Source organism: Falco cherrug, chromosome 3 (assembly GCF_023634085.1).
Source record: "Falco cherrug isolate bFalChe1 chromosome 3, bFalChe1.pri, whole genome shotgun sequence".
In the NCBI taxonomy this organism is placed as follows: Eukaryota; Metazoa; Chordata; class Aves; order Falconiformes; family Falconidae; genus Falco; species Falco cherrug.
Window position 1 is genome coordinate 78,312,438 of NC_073699.1, and position 27,316 is coordinate 78,339,753.

At 41.3% G+C, this 27,316-nt stretch overlaps 1 protein-coding gene across 4 annotated transcripts in view; it reads right to left on the reverse strand.

The window, feature by feature from the left end:
* The window catches only part of FHOD3 (formin homology 2 domain containing 3), a 415,647-nt gene that overhangs the window by 160,835 nt on the left and 227,496 nt on the right, over positions 1 to 27,316 (reverse strand). For all 4 annotated transcript variants that reach the window (XM_055705739.1, XM_055705737.1, XM_055705738.1 and 1 more), the window contains exon 6: positions 11,169 to 11,263. In XM_055705739.1, coding sequence (XP_055561714.1) covers positions 11,169 to 11,263 — 95 coding nt within the window. The remainder of the gene's footprint in view (positions 1 to 11,168; positions 11,264 to 27,316) is intronic.

The window sequence follows — 27,316 nt, forward strand, 5'->3', positions numbered from 1 at the left end:
AGGTTTGGCATAATGATCACAATGTTTTTTATATTGGCCAAGCTGATTTCTATGTTTAGATATGCATAAAAGTCTCAGGTCTGTACTATAAGCCTGGATTATTATCACTTGCTTTTTTGTCCTTGGAGCAACTCTCATTTTTTTTCACTCTTCCATCTGACAACTTATGGTTGCAAATTTTCTACTTTTCTTCTTCAGGCAATTGATTTTATAGTCAAAAGACCTTTCATACTGGTGGCTTCAAGCATGCTGGAAAAAAGTAGGCTCCATTTTCTTACATCTCCTCCCTCAATACAGACAAACTTTACAACTGCACCCTCTCCTTTCACAGGAATGCTGGATGTGATGCCTGTTAGAAAACACTAGTAGCTACTAGAAAAACAGCTAGGGTCTGCGGCATAATAATTTGCTCACAGCTGAATGGTAACAGACCTGTGACACTAAATTACTGTAGTGAAGGACACCAAAGTAATTCTAAAAGCTAGCACTGACTTCTAGGTTGTTTTCCAGTTTTTCCCCCTACCTAATTTTAGTATAACACTTGCTTTTTTCTTTCTTCACGCCTTCCCTTTACAACAAGAAATTTGTACATCTGCATACATGCATGGCATTTTCTGGGAATATTTGGACATACTTCACTCATCACTAACATTTCTCATGCAGATTTGAACAGATGAGACAGAGTGAAAAGTCGGGCCTGAAAATTGGCCATGTTGTAGGCAGTTAATCATTACATTTTCTCATTCTGCACTTTAAACGAGTTGAAATCAGATCTCTGATATGCTAGGAGGGAACTGTGAATTTACTAGTATCACCTTAATCTACATGAGTTCATTTTGAACACAGAAAACTGCGTCTTCAAAGTACTCAGAAGTGAGTGCAACAGACAGAGCTACAGGAATGGTTATTGCTGCAGGAAAGGACTACTACAGACTCTCATGTTTGATACAATGACTTTGAAGCCCACCTAGAAATACGGTTGATAAAGAAGAGTAGAACTCGTAGCAGTCTGTCTACTGAGTTGGATGCACCAAAGCGAGTGCATAATGTAGTCTGCACTGGCTGGTATATCCTATTCCAAGTTTATTGCAACATCCTGATCCTTATCTTCAAAGCACTAATTACATACAATTCAAAATAAACTCTGTTCATGCAACAGTGCCAATACAGTTTCTGAGTGAAAGGGGAGGGAAGCTCTCCGGCGACCTGGATGAGCTTTGGTTGGCTCAAGCCCTTCAGAGGCAGGAAGTAGGAAAGTTCCGATAAATCCAGGATTTTGTTTCTCCCTGACACACCCGTTTTCATAACAACAGTTCAATAGCCAAATGCACAGCAGAATAAACGTAATGGCCAGCCGCTAAGCTGACATGAACGTTCAGAGTTTCACTGAACTCAAAGCAGCTCTGCCTGTTCACCATGGCTCACGCTTTCAAGCGCAGGGCAGCCCATGGGTGAGACCACACTGATTTTAGGACTTGAGGGATGACCTCAGCTTCTCTCTGAACCCTTCCAGAAAGCAAAGGAACCTGAAAGCCTATAAGAATGACACCTAACTGACATTTCTACCTGGGCTAGACGTGAAAACAGGACAAAACCTCAGGCTTATCAGAGTTGTGGCTGGAGGTGAGAGAGACAATGCAACCTATATAGCTTGTATGTTAGCTGTATGTGGGGTCTCATTTGTCAGAGTCTGCAAGACAGTTTGTTAACCATCAAGGCAGCAGACTGGGAAGAAGACAACATGTGAAATTAATCACAGTAGGCCCCCAAGCTGTGTAATTTTTCCTGGATGTTTAATTCTTCTAGCTGGCCAGCTTTTCTCAATCACCTTCCAAACAAATAAAGAACAAAGTGCAAGACAGTTTTACAGCACAGCTTCCTGCTCATGAAGATCAGGCATATTCCTATGTATATTCGTTCTCATCGTCCAGGCAATGTTTACTCAGAGTTGGTCACCCATACACAAAATGATTTTTTAAATATATCCCCAGAAAAAATAATGAGATGCAAATACGTTGCATTTCCCAGACCCTCAACAAGAAAGTATACTATCCAAGTTTTGGTGGTGATTTAATTCAACGTGTGTTGGACTTTAGTACTAATAATGCTACTATTTTGGTCCTATTCATATCTGGTAAGCCCCTTAGATTTTTAACTTTCTCCATGACTACAAACCAGGTTTTGGTATGTATTTGTAGACACACTTTAATATTGATTTGCATAAGATTTGATGAGAACTTTCCTGAGAAAAGCACAAATTCATTATATGGTATTCTCTGCTCTGCTTACGACTTCAGTTGAGCACATGCATGAATAACTTCTGAAATGGAGACTGATTTAATCATGTTCTTAAACTAAGTATTTACCTCTACATGCTTTAAATGATTCACTGGTAAGAACAATTTTAGTGCTTTTTGTAGCTAAGACTATTTCTCTCAAAATTTTCATGAAATGACTTAACCATACGCATGTTTTAACATGTTACTGGCATCATGCAGGAAAAGCAGCCCTACTGGACTTGCCTTTTATAATCAACAAATTGAGCTGCTACAACTATGTTCTGTTTGAATGTTGTGGGTTTCTTTCCTTTTGCTTTGAAATAGATTTTCTTCTTTTTCTTCTTCTTTTGGATTGAACTACATTTTCAAATATTCAAAAAGTCATTACTTCAATACCAAAGAAAGCAAAAGATTCATAGAAGGCACTGGGAACAGCTTGCTAGTTAAATTATTTAGCCTTGCCATCTAGGACCCAGACAGAAGCAAAGTAGAAAACAAAAATTAAAACAAGATGTGAGATAGGAATCTTTAATCAACCTTGTTGTATCAGCCTGGGCCCAGCATTCCACCCTGTCTTCTGAGGTTACCCAGTACCACTTTGAAAACGGATTACTTTCCACTGAAAACAATGCCAATAAGGGGTTTTCACTCCCCTGGGGGAAATTAGAACAGCCTGGATCATCAAATGGGAAAAAAATAATCATTATCAGTAGCAGTCAGAAATGAGTGGAAACAAAAGGTGAAATCAGACTCTGGTTTTGGACCACTTAATGCCTTAGACATGCCTTTGAAGGCTGAGGTGGAGTGGCAAAAGCCTGTGGGTTTGTGATGCAAAGGAACATATGCTTCTCTAGTGGACAGTATAAATACTTGGGCTTTTTCCAAGATGTTTGGTTCAGATATGTACTTTTTGTAAACACTCGGTAGCTAGTCCTGGAGAGGGTAAGGCACTGATATGCACACTTTCTATTACCAGGTCAGAGGGAATACCAATACATATGAAAGATTAGATATATTAGCTCATATAGGCTAACAGATGAAAAATACATTATAAGGACTTAATATGGCTTAGTGCATATATGCCTTTAACCTGGTGTCCCTTGCTTTAGGTAAGAGAAATTTTCCAGCCGCTCCTGCCATCACCATCAAACTGAGACTTTACCTGAAGGTGATCCACCATAGAGCGCCACTTGGCTCTGGGGTGCCAGCTGCCAGCATAAACAAATGCCTCAGGCCCCTTTACAACCAGGCTAAATATAACTTGTAATACAATGCAAAAACTGAAGTCCAGCTTCTGCAGCAGCAATGTATAGCTGGCAGAAACATCGAAAGTGGTGAAATATTTCCCACATGCTGTGAGGTTGAAACGTATGTTACGGCATGTGGTCAGTTAAGGCAACACCCTTGAAAGGTTAGTTCACCCACTTTAAAAAAAGAGGGGAAAAAAAAAAAAAGGTAAATATTAAGAAGCCATCCTGAAGGCATGGTTGACTAACAGTCATTGACTCCTACTTCTGTCTTTTAAAATCAAACTATCTGAATGTTCCATGCTATCAACAAATGCTAGAAGAAAACTTAGTTGAGACATATATTTCTTATTTATGTTACTTCTGGCTTATATAAGATGGTCAGAGCCTTGGCCCTGCTATAGCCCTCTTCTGCACTTCTGCAGCAGTACATTGCTGACCTCAGTTATGTATTCAAGTTCTCTGGAAGCCAAGAGCATGTAACCTAAAATAAAACATGTAGTTAAATGCGTTGCTAAACAGGAAACACTGATGAATTGTAGCCTATATATGATGAAACGGTAGTAACGTACATTTAAATTGGGATAATGCTGTAAATGTTTTATGCCAGGGATGTACTAGCCATTGATGAATGGAAAGCAGCATACAGCCAGTCTGTGAAAGGCCAGTGGCACACATCAGCATGGTCACACATAGTTGGATGTGTCTTTCAAAACACCAGCAATGGCCCTAAGAGTCTGAGATGTGCTGATAATGCTCTTCTCTTTAAATAACATGGCAGAGGAACTGCTATACTTCAAAATTCCAATCTAGCACCTATATGATACGAATCTGAAACAGAAGGCTCTTTCTGCCCAGTAACAAACAAGACATCTAATGTTAACTTTCCTCCTGCTTTCTAGCTCCTCACCCTGACACCACTGGTGCCTCTCACCCAGCATAAAAGCAGCAGCAGCAGTGCAGTCACATTGCTGGAATTTTAACCACCTCCCTAGTAAGTTTATTCAGAGCAAATGCAGACAACAGCGCTAAAATTATCAGCAACTTCTGATATTCCATCTATATAAGCATCTACTGATATTCAGAGGTAAAATGCCACAGAATTAACAATATTAAGGACTACAATAGCAACAATCTAGACAGGCTTTCAGTAAGTTGTTTATAGTTCTTCTTTTCCACTAATTTCAAATTTTATTTCCCACCCCTTTCTCCTGTCCCTGTACAGAAGTACTGCTAGGTGCATAAAGTGATATTGGAGCTGGGTACCCAAATTCTAGCTGGTGTAGTGCTCAGTGTGCCAGACCTGAAGATCCTCTGCTGAACATGTGTGTTACACTGGGTAAGCACATGAAATAATACACTACTCCAAGTGAGCAAGCGTGACAGAGCCAGCAGCCCTGCACAAATAGAGCAGAGCAAGTAACAGTGAAGGGTCAAAACCATTACGGAATTTAACCGCCACCAACAAAAAAATAATCAGTGGAAAAGATTAAATAGCCTCCACTGCTGAGTATATTAAACCTGGTCATAGCTTTTGTGGAAGCAAGAAACCATGTGTCGCAGCTGTGGTAGCTGAATGACTGTATTCCTCCTGCATCCGATTAGAGGGATTTGTCCCAAGAGTTAATTGGCAATTTCACTATTCCTTTTTTGTACAGCAGTGTTCGCTGCCTTTGCTGAGAAGGCACCAGCATAGCAGGGCTGCAAAGTAGACCCTAGGTGTGTTGCGAATTCCAGGGGTTCATTTTTCACAGAAAGTCAAAACCACCTTTAAGTGCTTAAAGCAGCTGTCCCACCACACTCTTGACAGCGAGCCTGCCGTACCTTCAGTTAGTTTTTGGCACACAAACAGGGACTTAGATCTCTTCCAAGACAGTCAGGGAATAATGAAAAAGCAACTTTGATGCTACCTGAAACCAAACTATTCAAAGCACATTGAGTGCATTCCTCAGCTGCAGGCACCAAGCCAAGACATGGAGATAATCATTTGGGCTGGTAATGGGGGAGGGAGAAAGAAGCTTAAGGACCTGAGAGCTGAAGTATTCTGGTCAAGAAAATCTAGACAGAATTTAATTTGTAAGGTAGCAATACAGTCATGATTCTCCCCCGTTCCACTGCCAATAGGTGCATTAGAGAATTAAAAGCACAGGCAATTTTTTTCCCCTTTTTTGCTTGTCTCATTAACCTGTTCCATAGAAAATGAAGATCTATACCAAGCAAACCATTTCTCTCCTGTCTTTCACTGCCTTTCCAACTGTGGCTAACATTCTCTTTCAAGATGGCAAATTGTCCAATGTAATGCCAGAAAACAGTGGAACACTTCACTTGAGGAAAAATTTTCTCATTTTCTCCCAATTCCAAACCATACCCTGTGAGCCTGAGATTTGATAAGCATGATTGTTTTACTTTCACATATCTATCAATATAAGTACAAGATAAATCCGTTCTTTCAATAATGAAGCATCTTTTCTTCGACTTGATAATCTGCTGCAGCAGTGAAGTTTGCACGCTGGCATTCTGTAGTGGTTGAAAAAGGCCCCTGGGATACTGAGTTGTTTTTCTCCTTGTGTTATGAAAGCTGTCAGGGGAAAGGGGGAGAGCAGCAGCATCTCTGTGTCATCAAAGCATCTAACAGCAACTTTCCATGACTCAGCCACTTGAAGTTCCTGGAAATTTCTTAGCATTTCTACGCTATGGATTCAACTCCACCAACTACAGCAGCCTCTGAGCTGGCAGCTAACATACCCTGTTCTGGCAACTGTGTCATACAGGTCTATCCTAAACAGGTCTATGTGGCAAGAGCAGCAGCAGTCGCTGCAGGCCTTAATAAACTTCCTAAAGCTGGAAAGCCAAGAAACTAGAGAATTATGTATTTGTGGTTTCACCTACCCTATGGCCCCTCAAGATGGCATACCAGCAGAATCTCTGTTCTGCTTCAACTTCCAACGAGGTGGCCTTAAAAGTGGGTTGCGCACTATATTAATCACTATTCCATCCGAGAAGACCAAACACAGTGGCATATATTCTGGCTTTTGGTTTTGGTCTCCTTGTATGTAGGGACCAAGAATCCCCTGTAGGTAGGTACCAGACTTTGGTAACAGACTTTCTAGGGCTCTTCAGGCACAAGAAAACTTAACATTTTTTGCACTGTTTCCTGCAACTTGAATTGAATCAAACAGTCAAACGACATTTTAGTAGTGTTAGAGGGACCAAGACAAAGACAGACAGAACCACGCTCCTGTAACAGACACCACAGAGAATGAGGTACCTTGGACCTTAGTGACCAACAAAAGCAGGACTCCAGTCCCCATGCTCCAGCATCACAATCAAAAACAGTTATGAAGCTTTAATAGCTATAGACACCCACGAGCAAGGTGTGCAAGGGGAAACTACACTAGCAGCACACCATGGTTACTGAAAAAAAAAAGACTGGTGTTTGTAGTGGGTGACTCTGTTAAGGGGCACTGAGGCGCTCACCTGCTGGCCTGACGGGCAGTCCCGTTAGGTATGCTGCCTGCCAGGAGCTAAGGTCTGAGAGGGTGCCACATCTTGTCGAGAACACAGAGTACTACCTGCTGCTACTCTTTCACATGGGCATGAATGATGCCGCAAGCCAGAACCTGGACAGAATCAAGGAAGACTATAAAGCCCTGGGGGTGAAAGTGAAAAATTTTGGTGCCCAAGTTACTGTTTCTTCCATTTTACCAGTAAGAGGAAAGGATGCAGCCAGAAATAAATATATAATGTAAATCAACTTCTGGCTTTGTGGTTGGTGCTGTTGTGAGAGTTTTGGCTTCTATGACAATGGAACATTCTTTGACTAGAGCCTGTTAGGGAGACATGGGTACTCTCAAGATGAGTACCAGAAGGCCAGCCACCTCAAGGGTGTGCGCGGCTATGGTGGAGCCTCTTGCATCCCTCCTGGGAAACCTGACCTGCATGCTCAGTTACCTCTCTGAAATGCCTGTACACCAACACGTGCATGATGGAGAATAAAGAGGAAGAATCAGAAATCTGTGTGTGGCCGCAGGGCCATGATCTCATTGCAATCACAGAGATATGGTGGGATAGCTTGCATGACTGGAATGCTGTCATGGATGGCTAGGCACTTTATAGGAACGACAGGCCAGCAATGCAAGATGCTGGAATTGCTCTCTATGTGAGAAAGCAACTGGAATGTATTGGGCTCTTTCTAGAGGTGGATGTAGAATGAGTGGAGAGCTTCTAGGTAAAGATTAAGGGGCAGGCCAACATAGGGGACACTGTTGTGGGTGTGTACTACAGGCCACCTGATCAGGAAAGGGAAGGAGATGAAGCCTTCTACAGACAGCTGGAGGTAGACTCATGATCACAGGCCCTGGCTGTCATGGGGGACTTCAACTACCTTCATATCTGCTGGAAAGACAATAGAACTAAGCACACGCAGTCCAGTAGGTTCCTGCAGAGCACTGATGATAAATTTTTGACACAGGTCTGGAGGAGCTGTGTGGAGGTGAGGTGTGCTGCTGGACCTTGTACTAACAAACAGAGAAGGGCTGGCTGGGGATGTGAAGGTTGGGGGCAGCCTGGGCTGCAGTGACCATGAAATGGTGGAATTCAGGATCCTGTGTGGACAAAGCAGGGCAGTAAGTAGGTATTAAGCAGGTATTACAACCCTGGAATTCAGGAAAACTAACTTTGACCTCTTCAAGGACCTACTTGGAGGATTTACAGGGCTTAGGGCTCCAGGAGGTAGGGGGTTGTCCAAGAGAGCTGGCTAATATTCAGTCATCACTTCCTCCAAACTCAAGATCCGTGCATCCCTATGAGTAAGACACCAAGCAAAGGGGACAGGAGACCTGCATGGATGAGCAAGGAGCTTGTGGCAAAACTCAAACAGAAGGAGGTTTATGGAATGTGGAAAAAGGGACAGGCCACTTGGGAGAAATATAGGAACATTGTCAGACCATGAAGGGAGGTGACAAGGAAGGCTGAGGTCCATTTGGAATTAAATCTGAGAAGGCACGTCATGGACAACAAAAAGGACTTTTTCAAGTACATCAGTAGCAAAAGGAAAACTAGCAAAAAATGCGAGCTCGCTGCTACATGAGATAGGTGCCCTGGTGACAAAGGACACAGAGAAGGCAGAGTTACTGAATGCCTTCTCTGCTTCAGTCTGTACTGCTAAGGCTGACCATCAGGAATCCCAGACCCCGGAAGCAAAACAGGGAGTCTGAGAAATTGAAGAATTTTCCCTTGGTTGAAGAGCATCGGGTCATAGATCATTTAGGCAAACCTGACACCCATAAACCCATGGGCCCCGATGGGATACTCCCCTGAGTGCTGAGGGACCTGGCAGATGTTATTGCCAAGCCACTCTCCATCATCTTTGAAAGGTCACGGAGGACAGAAGAAGTGCCTGAGGACTGGAGGAAAGCCAGCATCATTCCAGTTTTCAGAAAGAGCAAGAAGGAGGACCCAGGGAACTACAGGCCAGTCAGCCTCACCTCCATCCCTGGCAAGGTGACAGAAAAGCTCATCGTGGAGGTCATCTCAAAGCATGTGGAGGAAAAGAAGGTTATCGGGAGCACTCAACATGGATTCCCCAAGAGGAAATCACACCTGACCAGCCAACCTAATGGCCTTCTACGATGGAATGACTGGCTGGGTAGATGAGGGGAGAGCAGTGGATGTTATCTACCTTGACCTCAGCAAGGCTTTTGACACCATCTCCCATAAAATCCTCACATGTAAACTCCGGAATTGTGGACTAATGAGCGGGCAGTGAGGTAGATCGAGACCTGGCTGAATGGCAGAGCTCAGAGGGTTGTGATCAGCCTCACAGAGCCTGGCTGGAGGTGTTCCCCAGGGGTCAGCACTGTCCAGCCCTGTTCAACCTCTTCATCAATGACCTGGATGAAGGGACAAGCGTACCCTCGGCAAGTTTGCTGATGCAGAACTGGGAGGAGCGGCTGACGCACCAGCAGGCTGCGCTGCCATTCAGCCAGACCTGGGCAGGCTGGAGAGCTGGGCAGAGAGGAACCTCATGAAGTTCAGCAAAGGCAAGTGCAGGGTCCTGCCCCTGGGGAGGAACAACCCCACGCACCAGCACAGGCCGGGGCTGACCGGCTGGAAGGCAGCTCTGCGGAGAAGGACCTGGGAATGCTGGAGGACAGCAAGGTGCCCATGAGCCAGCAGGGTGCTCCTGGGGCCAAGAAAGTCAATGGGATCCTGGGGGGCATTAGAAGAAGCGTGGCCAGCAGGTCAAAGGAGGTGATCCTGCCACTCTCCTCTGCCCTGGTGAGGCCGCATCTGGGATGCTGTGTCCAGTTCTGGGCTCCCCAGTTCAACAGAGACAGGGAACCACTGCAGAGGATCCAGTGGAGGGCTATGAAGATGATTAAGGAACTGGAGCATCTCTCCGTTATGAGGAAAGGCTGAGAGAACTGGGCCTGTTTAGCCTAGAGAAAAGAAGACTGAAAAAAGGTCTTATGAAAGTCTACAAGTATCTTAGGGGCAAGTGCCGGGAGGATGGGGCCAGGCTCTTTTCAGTGGTGCTCAGCAACAGGAAAAGGGGCAACGGGCACAAACTGCAGCAGGGGAAGTTCCTTCTGAATATGAGGAAGAACTTCTCTGTCAGTGACAGAGCACTGGAACAGGCTGCCCGGAGAATTTGTGGAGTCTCCTTTTCTGGAGACATTCAAAACCCATACGGATGTGATCCTGTGCAGCCTGCTCTAGGTGAACCTATTTTAGCAGAGGGCTTGGGCTAGATGGCCTCCAGAGGTCCTTCCAACCTCGAACCATTTTGTGATTCTGTGACATTAGGAAGTTTCTTTACAGAGGGTGGTCAAACATTGGAACAGGCTTCCTAGAGAGGTGGTTGATACTTCATGCCTTCAGTGTTTAAGAGGCATTTGGACAGTGTCCTTAATAATATACTTTAACTTGGTCAGCCCTGAAGTGGTCAGAAAGTTGGACTAGATCAGGGGTCCTTAAACTACAGCCCGCGGGCTGGATACGGCCCCCCAGGGTCCTCAATCTGGCCCCCGGTATTTACAGACCCCCCCCGCCAGGGGTTGGGGGGGGAAACCAAGCAGCCGCAGATGGCTGCCTGCCACTGCATCCGCTTAGCGGCCCCCTGGTTAACCAGTTTGAGGACCCCTGGACTAGATGATAGCTGTAGGTCCCTTCCAACTGAACTATTATATTCTGTTTTAAGAAGGAAATCACTCTGAATTGTTCCTAACAGTGATCAGGAAAGTTAAGCAGTAGAGAATGGTGAAATTTTAGAAAAGGATTTGCATTCACAGAATGGTAAGGGAAAAAATAACACCCCAAAAAGTCATTCCAAAAAACTTACTTGGGAACTGCAACTGCAAGACCAAAAATATCCTATCCATGGTGAACTGCAATGGCAGCACAGACAGTAACAAGGGCATCTTTGGTATCTTTGCTTTTAAAAGCAGAGTATGTGCCAACAGCATAGAAGAATAGAAAAGTAACAGCTCAGTGTGCCCTGCTTTCCACACAGAGTGTTATGTTCTTATTTAGAACCTAACACACGGTCTGTTTATAACCTAAATGCATATGTAATACAAATTAAATCCTTTTGAAGAACTCCAAAAAACCTATAAAATGAGAATTTTGGAGAGCATCTTACCTTTGATCCAATAAGTGTGTACAGCCATTGGACGGTTTCATTATGATTTATTACTCCATTCATACCATCGACATACAGCATTATCTGGCCCAAAGCTATTGTAAAGAAAAGAGATAAAGTATAATCAGACATTGTGAATACTTTTTATAATCATAAGCACTGCTGGCAATTTTCTGTAAGCAGGGTTTTACAGAGACATGGAGAGCTGAACTAACAAAAGATACATTGGGCAAGATTGTGCTGGAAAAAGTCCTGAGCAACCGCAGTAACTTTACTGACTTCATCTGGATGGTATCGTTGTGAATTTAATACAGGGACAAGTACAGGCACTTGCTCCTTCCTAGAAGATGCCACGTTTTATTATCCCAAAATCTGCAAACAGTATTCTACACATTGCTTACTGTCACAATGGTTCCATATGATGCTTTACATCTTGTAAGCCAAACTATTAACATTTGTTTCAGCACCATATAATGTTTGGAATTAGTATATTTGGATTAAGTTGACAGTTTCAGTGAATTCCAATAATATGAAATTAAAGCAGGATAATTAACACCAATAAGGATAGCAAACATTCACCATTGCACAGTGCTGCATTGCAAATGAGTTTTGGATTTTATTGAGAAAATACAACCACCAAAGCATGGTTAAGAAAGAAGAATCTTTATTCATTTATTCTAAAGCATTTACAACAACATTCCAAAACATGCAGTGAAATATTTTGTAACAATAATTCCATAGTTTGCAATCCTGATAATATGAGACTTTCTAGAGACAGCAGCTATTAAATCTTTTCTGACTGATAAGGACAGACATTTTTTGTAAGGATTATGAGAAGTGGATTAGCAAAATTAATCTATCATCTTCAAAAGTTTCCACTGTCAGATCTTCTGCTTTATAGCAGGAGATCAAAGCACAGTGGGATGAAAAAGAAATCACTGATGTAACACCTTTCAGCACAGCCTGTTGGCATAACAACTCAATTATCTAATGCACAACCTGATGAGCCCCTAGTACACTGCTTGGGGGAGGGGGGAGGGGAGGAGAAGGGAAACCACAGGGTGAGGAACATTATGATGTTATTAATCTTCCAAAGTCATCCTGAATGTTTGCTAACTTTTGCACAGGTTGTGCACAGCGCAGCATTGTTTTCCTTGAGGGCAGATTTTCAGAGACACGAATGTTAGTCAAGCACTTCAGTACCCCTATAGCTAAGCAGCTAACTTTCACGTTTACATTCTTTCTTTTTTTTCTTTGCTCTAGTTGGTTGACTTACAGTTAAAAAAACCTGAGGTACTAATTTCAGGTACTTCTATTCCTTATCTGATCTGTAACACCAAGCTAGAAGCAAAGTCACTCTACACAGTCAATGAAGACGCAGAAACGGCGAGCCAGGGGGTTACGGCAAGGAGATAACTGGTGTCTCAGGCTGGCTGGGCTGCCGCCGGGGTATGCCCATCTCTCTCCACTCCTCCTCTCCAGGAAGCAATCATTCAGCACCCTCCAAAGACACGTGCCTTGGGTAAATGAAATCAGGTGGGAGGGATACAAGCCCAAGTGTTAAGGTAAAATAAAAGATGTAAGGCAGTCAGCAAAAAGAGATAATATTTACACTGCCTGAATAAATGGCTGCTTTGAAGCATTTCCTTGCAGGTAAAGGAAAGAGGAGAACACTGTTATCCCATCAGTGATCAGAGAAAGTTCTTAATTCTTGTTTTTACTTCCTTTCAGTGCTTAAAAGATTTGGCCCTTGATCTGAATGAGATCTAGTCATGGTAAGGTCACCAACTCCCCTTCACCCCTCCCCACCCCCCCCCACCCCCCTTTTTTTTTTTTTCCTTTCTTGCAAATTCTTAGATAGAGGGTGAAAAGATTTAATTTGAATTTGAAACAACTTTGAAGTCTGCTTTTAAAGGGAAAACATGCACACAATACAAAGTTATTCCACTGCTTATACTTAAGACTAGTTAGAGTGGATGTGTAAGTGAGATCTGGGATGCCTTAGTCTTCAGCGTTTTAGATATGACTCTTCATAACAGCAATAGGTTAAGGCAAATCAGCCAGCCTTAGAAAGAAGCCAAAAAAAGTTTTAGGGATTCCTAACAATTTTAATTTGCTACCACTAATCTTGCACTCTGAACCCCTCCCACCACCTCTTTTTTTTTTTTTTTTTTTTTTTTTTTTATTATCAGTGGTACCTTAAGTATATGGCAGTGTCTATATCGTTCAGTGACAGAATGGGTCTTTTGGGTATAGGTGAAAAATTAGTAACATATGAAAAAAATCACTACTGCTGCCACTTGAATAAGTGGCCAATAAGTTTCACAGGACAAAGAGTTACAAAGGACACCACAAAATGATGATGACGAAGATAAGGCTTGCTATGGAGCCATGCTGTCCACATGCAAGTCATGAATCCAGTAATTATCTGCCACATATCAAGCTACCTGCTGCTGCCAGACCTTGGCATGGAGCTTGATATTGCTGTTTCCCGTCTTCAGGGGTCAGAAATATGAAAGCAAGACATTGCAGGCTGGGATGAGGAGAAATCAGCTTTCATTATGAGGAAGAGTAAGTTAGGAAGGATCTGTATGTACTTCACACAAAGCTGATGCCTTTTAAGTTCTTAGGAAAAGAAGTCCACAAGAAGAGCTGAAAGAGGGAGAACGCTAGTTTCATACCACGTCAAGTGTCTGTGCTAGGGAAGCAAAGGTAACACCTAGCAACCATACAACACAGTGGCAAAATGGAAGAGGCCACCAAAAACACTAGTGTACGAGCAGGCTGGTGGACTGGAGGTTCTTGAGCTCTCCCAGGCTCAGGTCTGGCTGAGTGGAGCAGACCAGTTTTGCACTGCATGGAGACAGACTGGCCACAGAGCACTCTGCACTGTTTCCTATTCTTTGCACCTTTTCTGCCCCGTGGACAGCCTGCCCCCTGGCCCACACTCTAAGTCTGCTGAAATGGCTGAATGCAGTGCAAACTCCACGTGCCACCCACCCCACGTGTGCGTGCCGGCATGCACACAGGCCCACCACCACCAACATGCAGTGCCCTGCCAAGAGCAAGCACACTAATTTGCAAAGCAACCTGTTCGGAAGGCTAATCTAGTCCAAAATCATTTAAGTCCGCATTATACGTTTCTTCAACCGAACTCCTTTTTTTTTCACTGAAAAATGAGGAGGCTATTTAATCCATTTAATCCCATCTCTCAGCTATCCAGAGTTCTTTTTGGAAGTATATCAACAACCTACTTGCATTAGGAAAGCTTGCTATTGTGCAACAGGGGGCTAGGAAAGGGGGGTTTAAATATGGAGCACACAATTTGGAATTTCTTGGTTCTCACCACCCTTGTCAAACCCTTAATCTTATGTGAAAGTAGTGTGTGACTTTACCCATAGCTATTTTCAAGTGGAAAATTGCTGGATTTCTTAGGCAAGGCTTAGGTTAGAGAAGGACAGAGCAGCCAGAAACTTCATAGATTTCTGTAAAATAAGAGGTTTAAGAAAGCCTCTAAAAATGTGCCAGTATTGGCGCTGATACTCTTCTGGGATCTTTCCTGTAACTGGACCAAAGGGGAAAAACTGTAGCACAAAACATCATCACAGGAACATCACTTTAAGTAAAAGTCTGTTTTTCTCACCCGGAGTGTCAAAAGTTTCAAAGCTGTTTCTTGCCCACACACCTGCTCCTGCAATCTGCCCTATCCGCTTTGTATTTTACCACAAGACTACCTCAGAGAAAGCAACAGCACGGAATGAGCAGAAACACTATTGTCTTACCCTCTCCTACAAGTCAAAACCCCATTCATCACGCCAAGAATTACAGCAGGGATGGGCTTTGTGACTGCCTTTGTTTCCATCAGAATAAGCCCACATACAGGGTGAAGCCGGCCAAAGCCGGACACTGTCGCCACAGGTTTCAGCTCCTTGGAGAAGCTTCTGTCCCAGGTTCATCTAGCCCTTCATAACCAGCAGCCACAGTGCACGTGACACTGTATGCAACAACGGGTGAGCGTGAATGACAGGCAGAGCTGTGATGAAACTAACGGGGAGGAACCAGCTGCTGAAAGTCATCTTTCTCATTGCCAGTTGAAATCTTATCACCAATGAGAAATTAATGGTCTGTGTGATTCCATTTTAAAACAGATTACTAGCTTACATATGGTATCCTGGGCACTGAAAAGGCATACTCCATTAAAGTACGCATCCTGATCACGAACAAAATTTCAATACCTGTCTCATGAGGGATCCTAGGAGGGAGATAATACAGTTATCTAAGTATTCTGTTACTTCTGAAGGAAAAGAACCTACCTCAAACTTATTTCTCTGTGTTTGCTCTGAGAGGCAAGAACTCAGCTACCACTGGGACTGCCTTGAACACAAAATCTCCAGCTCAGCTCAGCCTGACACACTGGATGCCAGGAGCTTCTACTTTTGCTTATAGCACATTCCCACTGACAGTGCTTGCACATGCACCCTCACGGAAGAGCTTATTTTCTCTGTAATAGCCAAGGATACTGGATAGTTTTTTCCTGATGAGAAATCATTATTAAATACAACTTTTGTACCATCCAGCTACTTGAAAATGGCCAGAATTGCAGCAGAGTTCCTTGCTTCTAAGAGGTGACATCAGATAAAATAGATGACCTGGCCTCTCTACTGCTTCTGAAATGATCCTACAAAGCAGCACTGTGCCAAATCTTATGACTCACACTCATTCCACAGGACTAGAACCAGCTAAAATTTTTAGGTTTGAGGTTTTGTTTGTTTTGAGTTTTCCTCTCTTACTATTTGTACAGGTTGGTTTTAGCTTCAGTGCAAAATCTGCAGTTCATACACCTATTCCCATTTCTTTACTCCTGTTGAACGTATCTGTAATGTCATCTAGGATGGTGAAAACAATCTTATTCCTGGCCACAAATGCATGACTATTTTCTTTCTCATCCAAATGTCTTTAAATCCCAGCTCTTTACTTAATCTTGTCTTTTTACCCTCTGTTCATTTGTTCTTTCCCTTATCACACATGTCATGGTTGAAACACACTTAGAAATTAATTTTCAGAACTCCCATATTAACCATGTACTAAATTTGTATTAACTGTATTAACCAATAACGGACCGTTTTTTTCAAAAAAAACACATCACAGAACTGATGTCATAAACTAAAACTGCAAAGATAGTTCTGTACAGATTTACACTGCTAGTGTAAATCAGAAGTTCTTATGCTAGCTGACACAATTTAAAGTCTACCTTTTGGTCTTACACAGTACTTTAATAGCTCGTAAGTATTTGGAAACATCTGCATGCTAGCTTTAGACCAAGAGTTATTCAAAGTTCAGATCTTTTGCAGACACAACGGGTTTCTAGATGAAAATTTTTTTTTTTTCCATTTAATGGCAAAACAAATGAAGAAACAATAAAACTCATATGGGTTTTAATGCCAAAAATGTGTGACAAAAGTGACAAGCAGGATTTTCCCCTGGATTACAGGCTCAAGGGAAGCTGCTGTCCGGAGGCCATCCTTCGGCAAAGCCAAACCAACCAGGAAGGCTGGACACACCACTCTCCTGTGCAACACGGCTTCCTGCAGCACGCTCAAGCCCTGCAATGTACGTTGCTGGCTGTGATTATAACCAAGTGGGTACACAGGCAGCATGATGTAACTTGCCCTTAAAATCACATCTTGTTTAAAAATCAAGGTCAAGCTTAGCAAGAAACAAAAATCCTTCCTTTACTTGGCAGCTAAAAATGTGCCTTTGCCGTTATTTTAATTCTAAAGAGACAGCACATGTGTATGTTTAAACTCCATGCTTAACGCTGGGTTCTTAAATGGCACTGCCTAGCAATAGTTTCCACTATCCACAAAAGCCCGCAGGAAATACTGGAGGAGATTTTTAACTCTGACATTCGTGACACAATGGAGAGACCTTTAGATCTGTGTTATTATTATTATTACATTCTACCTAATGGTCCGTCTTTAACAATAACCTTAGTTTTGGTGAACCCCAGGGGCCACTAGCAAAGAAACCCTCTCTCAGTGCTGATTACTACGTGAAAACAAAGGGGAACAGGCTGCTAACTCTGGACTTGGAGCAGAGCTTCAGTCAACCCAGAGTCTTGAAAACATGTCCAAGTTTTGAAGCCTTGATGACATTTACAGTCATTCGTGCTGCAGGTACTCAGAAGTCATCTGCAAAGAACACAGACAAACAGTTTGGGTCCCCAAAAATGGATTGTTGATAACAACTCGACAATAAAGCAGGCGCAGGGATCACAGAGCACTTACAAGTCTAATTACTCACTTTGAAAGCAGGTAGTGACTGTGGTTGGAAGCAGGGGGGTAGTGAGTCCCCTCCCCTTCTCTTTGTCAGGGAGAGGTACCTGTGCCTCCACAACTCGCTGTTCTGAGGCTCCTAAACTAGAAGAGCTCTAGCTGTTATTTCAGCCTCACCACACCCGGCCTACTTCCCAGTGGTTCTCAGTTGTCCCCAGGGTTGAAGTGAAGAGCAATGCAGCCCTTTCCCAAGGGATGACCAACGCATGGCAAGTCCAGGACTGCAGAAACCTCTGACAGAGTTTTCTCCTCTTCATGTTTCCTCTGTCACCCTTTTCCTCTGGTGTTTCTCACTTTAAAAAACAGCGTGCAGCAAGGTCAAAGGGCATAAAGCAGCTTTAATCAGCTCAAGTGTTTAAGCCAAAGCTGGTCCTTTACATATACCACACAACACCTGCAGTGCCCAAGCTCCACCAAAGCCAAAGGAGCACCTCAGAATTGCTCCTCTTCCAATATTTCTTTTGTGATATTTCTTACAATTTACTTGAGTACAAAGGAAGAATAGACTAAGAGATTACCAGAGAGATCTTCTTGTGAGGTGAGGTATTTGCAAAAGCATCATGCCAGTGCAGGACACTAGCCATGGAAATACTGAAGAATTAACTCCAATGGGCTTACATGCAACTCCCAGCTATGACTTCTTGTACCAAGTACTGATGCTACAGCAAAAGAGAATTTGACTCAGCAGTTAAACTGCTGAATGCCTTTTTATATGAACTGAAATCTGGCTTACACATATGCTTTATAAAAGCTTTGCACGATTAGTCTTAATTGCTTTAAACATTATTTTATTTTGCAGCCCTGACATTTTAAATGCACTACATTCCAGCATGCTTTACAAGATTAATAACATCAGTGTACAATAAGTTAGGTAAAGTTTATATAGTAAAAGGTAAAAACATTTCCTTATTAAAAAGAAATAGATAATTAAAATACTTCATTAATAAACGAGCAAGTCTACTCTAGCATTAGACCGCTATTTTGCAAGCTGACTAAAAGCATGAAATAATAAAAGAAGGAAAGAAATTAAAAAAGGAAAGATATAATTAAAGGAAGAAAGGAAGACAGGAGATGGGAAAAAGACAAAAGAAAAATAAGAAAACAAAAGGTGAACTAGATGGCTTTAAAAGATCAATTCATCCTTTGTGCTTCATAAAGTAAAACTCCTGTAGAAAAAAAGAGTGTGTGGTAGCCCTGAATTAAGATGACATAACGTATGCATATACAGAGCTGAAATAAGGCAGTTGCTTCTTCACTGAATCAATATAGGCTGGAAAACTGAACAATGTTCTTCCAACATGTGTATGAAGTTACATATTTTTCTTAAGAATTTATATTTCTGGAGTTTTACAGGATTTTCAGAGGAGACTTCCACATTGGCCCACAGGACATCGCAGGATGCGATGGTGAGATTACCAGAGAGATTTTCTTGTGAGGTGAGGTATTTGCAAAAGCATCATGCCAGTGCAGGACACTACCCGTGGAAATACTGAAGAATTAACTCCAATGGGTTTACATGCAACTCCCAGCTATGACTTCTTGTACTAAGTACTGATGCTACAGCAAAAGAGAAGTGGTTTGGGTTTGGGGCAGAAATTAAGATCTGCTGTAAGGATGAGGTGTCTCTTCTCATCTCTCATAAAAGAGTTCACACATTGATTTCAGAGAAGACTCATCTTTAAATGTATTTTAAACTTTTTATAATGGGTTTACCATGCTTAGGCATCCAAGCACTTTACAACAGAAGTAAAACTGAATCAGAAGATCACAGGCTCAATGAGGTTAGATGGCACCTCTGAAGGCTGCCGAGTCCAACCCTCTGCTCAAACCAGGGAAATCCCGAGCAGGTTGTTTAGGACTCTGTCCAGTTGGGTGCTGAATATATCTCTTGGGTTGGAAACTGTACAACCTCTCTGAGCAACCTGTGCCAGTGCTTGGCACTCTCACAGTTGTGGTGGTTTTTTTGTGGTATTTTTTTGGTTGGTTGGTTTTTAAGCATAAATCAAACTTCCCATATTTCAGCCAGTGCCCATGTCTTGCCTCTTGTCCTTTCACTACGCACCACTGAAGTCTGTCTTCTTTACTCCATCCAATCATAGATTTAGTCCCTACCACAATATTTAAATTGAGTTCAACTGAATGTAAATTGAATTTTAACCCATAGTCAAGAAACAATAACTACACTGAGCTAGAGGCCACAAAAGAAAATTTACCTTAAATTTAGGATAAAACTAGGGAAAATTAGTGAGACTTCCAAGTGACACCTTAGCCCTTCTATTTGGGAGCCGGTTGAGTAATTTAGTCTGGCAATGTGCTAGATGTGATGCATTGCAAGGCCTTTCCCTCTCCATTAATCATGAACATAAGCCTTTTGTCTGTGTAAACAATACTAATCCTGACTTTGAAGGTACAAGGAGGGTAACACAAACCAACCTTTGCAGAATGGAAAAGATAATTTCTGCAGCTCCCTTTCTTGAACTCCTCAGACACCTATTTACCCTGTACAAAGAAAGGACCTGCAGGTGCTAGCTGTCTTTTATCAATCATTATCAATTACATACACCACATCAGTTTGGAATTCCAGCACCTCCTTTACATGCCAAAAAGCTAAGCCTTGAGAATGAACTCAGCATTCGGACTGGGGAACACTGCAATGTCACACATAAGTGCAGAAGAAAATGCAATTGAAATTCAGTCTTAGCAAAATCAAGCTGATTTTGATTGTCAGACTTAGTGCCTTTGCTCCTGGGGCAGAGAAAAATCTGAGGGAATACATGCTTTTAATTTTTTTTTCTTTTCTTTATTATATGCCAATAGGATCTTTGTTGACTACAGTTAGGCACTTTTGCAGTGATTATGAAAAAAAGCACGCTGTCATGGGGTTCCTGTCCTATCTGGAACATCAAGAGAATCAAGGGGTAACACAGCTGGGCTTTTATCAATGGACTAACACTAGAGAAGAAAAAGGACATACGGTACGGTAAAAGTGTTCACATACGGAGCATTTTTAGTCAGCAACAGTATTTCAACCTTCCAGGATGAAACCTGTCAGTTTTGAAGTGAACAAATGATAGATTCTCACCGCTTCCCCCACCACCCCATTTCTCTTGCAAAAAAAGTAACATTTCCTAATACTTACACTTTTCCTAAACAAAAAGGAAGATTCTCAGGAAGTAAAAAGAGGAAAACCAAGAATTCCTAGCATTATTGTACATTAAGAAGAATAAAAGAAAAAAAAAAAAAAAAGATAAATTCCTGTGCCAGTTAAAACTACAGTTCTATCCCACAGACTTCAGCATAGTCTTTGCAAAGCACAAACATTGATCAATGTTCTTTTGTTGTCATGTAGTAACATGTTGTTGCTGCTGTGAGCAGTAATATTTACCAGGATTGCAGTTCCTTTTTTTTTAAGCTAAACTTCATTCTCCAAGGCACTATGCTGGGCATGTAAACAGGGGCTAAGTTTAGCATCCTGAAATAACAGCATTGCAATTGTTAAAATATCTAAATACACTTAAACTAGCCTTTGTCAGGGAGGCTTACAGAGAGTCAAGATTATTTCAGTGGGCACGTAAAGTTACTTTTGCTACTGAAAAGCTGAAAACCAGTCTCCAAAATTCATATATATGGCAGCACACGCTCAGTAAGCATGGACTTCTAAAAATGATACACACCATATTCCTGAAGAACAGAAAAACAACAAAAGAAAGAAGAATGACAGTCGCTGAGATCGGTAATCCTACCACTGGTGTTTCACATCAGTTCCCATGGGGGGTTCTGCAGGAAACAAAGCATGCTGCCAAAAGTGACACTTTGTTAGCCATCCAGTTTTTAGTAAAATTCAAACACTGTTTATTATAGCTGGTAGCATAAGGTGTACTTGGGGAACACCATGGGAGAGCTACACTGAGAACAAAAAATACAAGTAAATTTCTCCAGCTGTATTGTTTCTATATGTTTTTTAATTCTCACATAGCTTCTTTACTTAGCAATGTATTCCAAATGGTGTTCCCTATTCTTCCAAAATAAGGGACCACATGTGAAAATGTTTTGCAGTAGACGAAACATTAAGAAGCACTACAAAATGTTTCAAGTAGGTGTCACTTCTAACATTTCTCAATACTTATAGCTAAACTGACAACAGCTACAGGATTTTACACAGGTCCAAACGTTCCTACAAAGGAATGCATTGGCTTTCTTCATCTCAGACAGAAATGGAACAAGTGCACAGATAGCACAGAAGTATTAAGATCATTATGGGATACTTGAGTATGTTCAAAATATCAAAAAAAATTAAAAGCTTTGTTTACATAATTATGCTTTTTAATACAAATTTCAGATTTCTCCAATGCTTTTGTCATCTTGAAACCAACTGATTTAAAGGGCACTGTAGAGGAGCACAGAAAATCACATTTTTCCTAACTATATTCAAAGCCATTCAAAACTATTGATGAATAGTACATTAAAAGCTTCCTCCCCTGCTCAGGAAGGACTGATTCAAGAGCAGAAATCAGTAGGATAAATAAGAATTCACTATGCTTTAAGTTCAGCAACTAATCTAAAAGAGTTCTTAAGCAAAGTGGGAGAAGGAAGCGTGTCTATTTAAAGCAAAGCCAAGACTGGAAGTTAGGCTTTCTCACCATCTCAGCCTTCTCACCGTGGTGTGTTAGCTACAAAAGATTCAAACTGAACAGCCTGAAAATAAAAGCTGACTGAATCACGATCTTTGTGTCTTTGTCTATTGAGGAATGCATCCCAATATCAAATGTTTTTATATATAAAAAATGCATCTGTCACTTTTTATTCACCGAACCACCTTTAAAAAAACAATACTGAGTCTATCCTCCTAATTTCTTCATCGTAATTACATCATGACAGATGCCAAAACTGATTTCCTGATGAACTTTTCAGATATTTATTTCTTTTCAGCATGCTCAGCCTGTCTGTAACATTTTGGATAGACTTCACCCTGAAGTAACACGTGTGCCATCATAGAATTAACTTTCATCTCCTGAATTTATGCTTGTTAGGGCAAATGAATGAAAGACTGTACTCTAAGTACTGGATAAACAAAGCCAAAGTCAGCACTAGAAAGCAAACAGATACAACACTTTGTTAAATGTGCTTTTTCTTCTTTTTGTTTCAAGAATGTCTGCTGCTATGTGACATTTATGGTTATACAGTCTCCTTTCAAATCTCACGGTAAAGAATGTGCTTAAGAAACAAGTTCATATCTCCCATTTGAAGTAGACTTCCCACGAGAAAAAGGTGCAAGGAAGAGACATCATTACAAATCCCTTTAAGTACAGAGCTCACGCTCTTCCAAAATATTGACTGAAAATGCTGTTTTGTGTCTCTGCTCATTCATCTCAGATAATGAGCAAAGATTCCTTCCAAATTAAGAGTAATTCTCTTCTAATCCCTCTATTATTTTTTTTCCCCATCAGCATGGTGACAGTGAGAACTTGTTTGAATACTGAATCCCATCTTACTACAGCAATTCTTAAAGGAAAACATAGTGAAATCATCTTTATCAGTGTCATGCTCAGACATTTTCCCTCTCTGACTGAATTTAGATAGGTCAATAGCTAAGCAGAATGCACACCAATCCCATTTCCCCCCCTTCCCAAAACTCTCGGGCAAAACCACAAAAAATGTATTAAATCCTAATTTCTAATTGATAGAAAGACAATTACAGAATCTCTGCTTTTCAGTTCATTCCTTTACCATATAAAAAAGTGAATAAAATAGATTCAGAACAAAAGAAAATTATTTGCAGGTGAAAGCTTCATTTGACCTAAAAATGTAAGGTCTGTCATTGGTGACTAGTCACCTGTGTGGCAGCAGGGAGAGACAATCACCTGCTGGCTGAACATGAAGATGAAGGTGGTGGACTTGTTCAAGTGTAACAGTCTACATTTCTTATATACCAGTATCTATGTAAATGAGAAATGAAGCTGAACAATCACTTTTTATTTTCTAACCCATTGTTGGGTGATTTTATTCCCTTTTGTTGATGTTTTTACAATTCATTGACCACAGCATAATTGGTAACCCTCAGTACAAATGCAAGCGTGTTTCTATGACTGTATTACTGGTCAGCACCTCATTAGCAGGCCTGTGAGCCCAGGGTAATACTGACGCTGAAGAAGATGGTGCAGAGGCGATTTGGAGACAGGGAAGTTTAACAGTTCCTCATTTAGATAATTTGGAGCAAGGTTGCCGGTGTCTACTCTGTAAGCAATAACCTCGGGCTCTGCATGGAAGCAGCTAAATTACTCCCAGAGCCAAACCGGTCCTGTAAGTATCACAGACACTTCTGTGCAACACTCCTCCAGTAAGTGATGCAGGCTAAACCCAAACCACCACTGGCATAGAAGACTACATGCATCTATGGCATAGTTAGTTCACAACCAAGACAAGTCCACGATGGGTAATTAACAGTTTCTGGGTACTTAGAAGTTAAAGAATGTTAGGCACACAAAATTCAAGCACAAGACATTTAAGAAATTACAGAATTAAGAATCCTGCAGAAAACTTCTATCAGTCTACTCGCTGCACAAAATTAACCATGTCTAAATCAATTTAAAGAAAAATTATTTCTAAGCTTTGGAGTACAACCTCATTCAAAGCAAGTACTGGAAAATACTGTCTAAAAACCATTCTCTTGGTGTGTGGTCCTAGAAATGTTTTTGTGCAAACCTCCTGTGAAGACAGAATATTTAATTTCCTGCAGGGTTTTCTACAATGTTAATCAATATAGTGAGTGCTTCGCAGGCCTGAATACATTTTCTGCATAGCACACCAATGACATAAAGAAACAATTCTGTTCTGTTCTGCAGAGAAGTTGGAGCTTTCACTAACTATGGATGTCACATCTGAGACACTTGATAATCTGATTTTTGAGAATACCTTTTGATATAATAGCACTTCAAGTATCCATAGAAGACCTGCAACCAAGTTGAGGTTCAGCTAGCTCTGTGCAGTATGGTCTCAAATTAGTGTCTACAGAAAAAAACCAAACAAATATGAACAGGGAACATAATGATACTTTCTTACAAGCTGAACTGAAATTACTTGCCTCACAATTACATTGTATTATGGCAGAGGCTCAGTTAAAATCACTCCCCTTCCATGTCAGGAACCTTAAAATGAGTAACACCACCATCCTTTTTCCACCCGGAACTTTAGGGACTGGCAGCCTTATCTGCAGTGTCTGGAAAACCTGGGTTTACAAACATTACATTCATTTATCTTCTTTTTTGGTTGGTGGTTTTTTTTTGTGTGTGTGTGTTTGGTTTTTTTTGTTGTTGTTTTTTGAGGATTTTTTTTTGGGGGGGTAGTGGGGGTTGGTTTTAGCTGGTGTCTTTGTTTCATTTAAAAAAAAAAAAGTGGGTGGTGGTTTAAAAAGACATAAATATCTGACGTCATCCCCAAAATAAATATTTCTATTAACTGTTTACATACCCTAAAGCAAAACAACAAAGAAATCTACAAACCATCTCTGGTTTATAATAGATGTCACATCGTCAGAAATTGGTTCATCAGACATGATTTAAAAAGTTCAAGCCATGATTGCAACAACACTTGGAGTTTGAAGAAGCAAGAGTTATTTCAGATGAACAGTATTTCAGGTTGATACATCCAGAGGTACTTTGCAGATCAGAGTTTTGATATCCCTGAGCTACTTCCCATGTTCCACAAAACACCACCCGCCATCCATCATGAGCAGCTTGGCTATTCTCCAATCTATTCTCCATTTTTGGGACAACTCTTCTCTTTATCCCTGTTTCCTCAATAGCAGCACTGATAAAATGTCACCAAACTCTAATAAAACGTTTTCATCACCCTACCAAATTCTTAGAGAACGATGAGCATCCTGCTGCTCTTTACATTAAACTCTGGCAAGTGAAGATTATGAGATGGGGAGAGACAACAGACCTCTGATCTGCTTCAGGCCACTGCTCCTCCAGGCTGCTGCTCCTATTGCCTCCCACCTCTCCTGGAAGAGCATCTTTAGATCTGAGCATCTGTTCAACAAACATCTCGCCTTGTTTTGGGGCTGCTATCCTTACATCTGGGAGAACGCTGCAAAGAGCAAGTGCTAACACTTTGATAATTACTAGCATCCAGAACAACCTCTGCTTGTGAAACAGAAGGTTGTCAGACAAAATGGGGCAAATTATTTATTTGTGTCCACATAAAAATAAACTATGTCATGGGCGTATGCTGTCTTCAGCTCAAAGAGTTCTTGCTCTTTACAAAACGATCACTACTATCTCTAGGGCTGTTAAATTTGTTCCATAGTTCTAACTGGGAATTAGTTTTCACTAATCTCATCCCTTCTGATTGCTCAAGGCAGAAGGTAGTCTTTCACTTTTCATACACTACAAATAATGGAAAAGTTATCTGAGTTGCTTTATCGGTGAAGAGAATAAAGTGGAAGTAAAATATACTCATTTTGATTCACTGCTTGATCCAAAGAAATTTAAGTTAGCACAAAGTGCAAAAGCAACAGAAAATTCTGAAAGCCAGTAACTCATATTTTACAGTCAAATAGTGGAAAAAATAAATGTAAATAGTAGTTATCAGTTAAATAAGGAAAGCTGCTTGCTACTGTGTAAGAAAATCTCAAAGAGCTGCACAAAATCAACACTGTACTAATATAGCTGATTTAAACCTGTAAAAAACTTTCACAGCTATTGCATAATAAATGTTACTAAACTGTTTTACATCTTCCCAAGGAAGTGTTCACACACACACTGCTCTGTGTGAATACCTGAGATCTCTATTTTTGCATATCAACTTATGAGAGAGCTTCTAACTTGGTTACATAAAAAAGTTGCCTATAATGCATCGAATTCAAGTGAGCTTACAAAAAGAAGTGAAATACAAAGTGGTGAGAGAAAGAATCAACATTCTAGTACAAGTATTAAAAAAATAAAGTCTATTCTTTCCCACCTTCCTTAACCTCATATGAAGTTTAACATACAGTAAGGCTCAGAGCCAGAATGCTTATCCAAACTACATAAATCTCTAGACAAACTCTCCAGACTACATGGCCCTGTCCCCATAAAACCTTCCAATTCTTCCTAATGCTGCTTTTCAGCAGGAAAGGCTAGTAGAGAGCTCTCTTTCTGCACCAAATCTTCAATCAGTCTTTTCCCAAAGCATCTTTCCTTAGAAGAATGAATCTCCTTCCTTACATGTGTTTACTAAATGAAATGGGAATGGAAAACAGTCCCCAAACCCACAATAAACCCTACAGCAACAAGGCACCCTGCACCACTGCTGTGGCTGCCTCTGAGAAAGACTCAAGTAATTCCCTTATTCCCTTCCTGAATTCCTGAGTGGGGTCAAAGGGAGGGAACTCCATTTACCACCATGCAACCTATTTCAGGCAGCTGGTCCAGCTTATAATGTAAACACGGTAACACCTTGGGAAGGTTACTCAGTGGAATGGCACCATTAGCAAAGCAATTAATTCTGGGTTGACCACATGCGTACTGCCCTTTTGCTTTACTTTCCTCCCTTCCTTCCCTCACCTTGTAGAAGGAAACACAAGGAGGAGTTTTCACTTGTTCTCTAAACAGAAATTTTCAGAAGGCGAGAGATGGGATTTTCTTGAACATTGCGAATGACTTTTTTTTTTTTTTTTTTGGATGATTTCCAGCAAGATATTTTATTTATCTGTTGCCAAAAGAAACACTTTATAGTTTTCTCATTAGTCAAAGGGCTTTAAGAACATGCTTGAAGGAAATGATCAAACTAACAAAACAAGCAAAACCTTTCCATGCACTTCACACGCTCCAT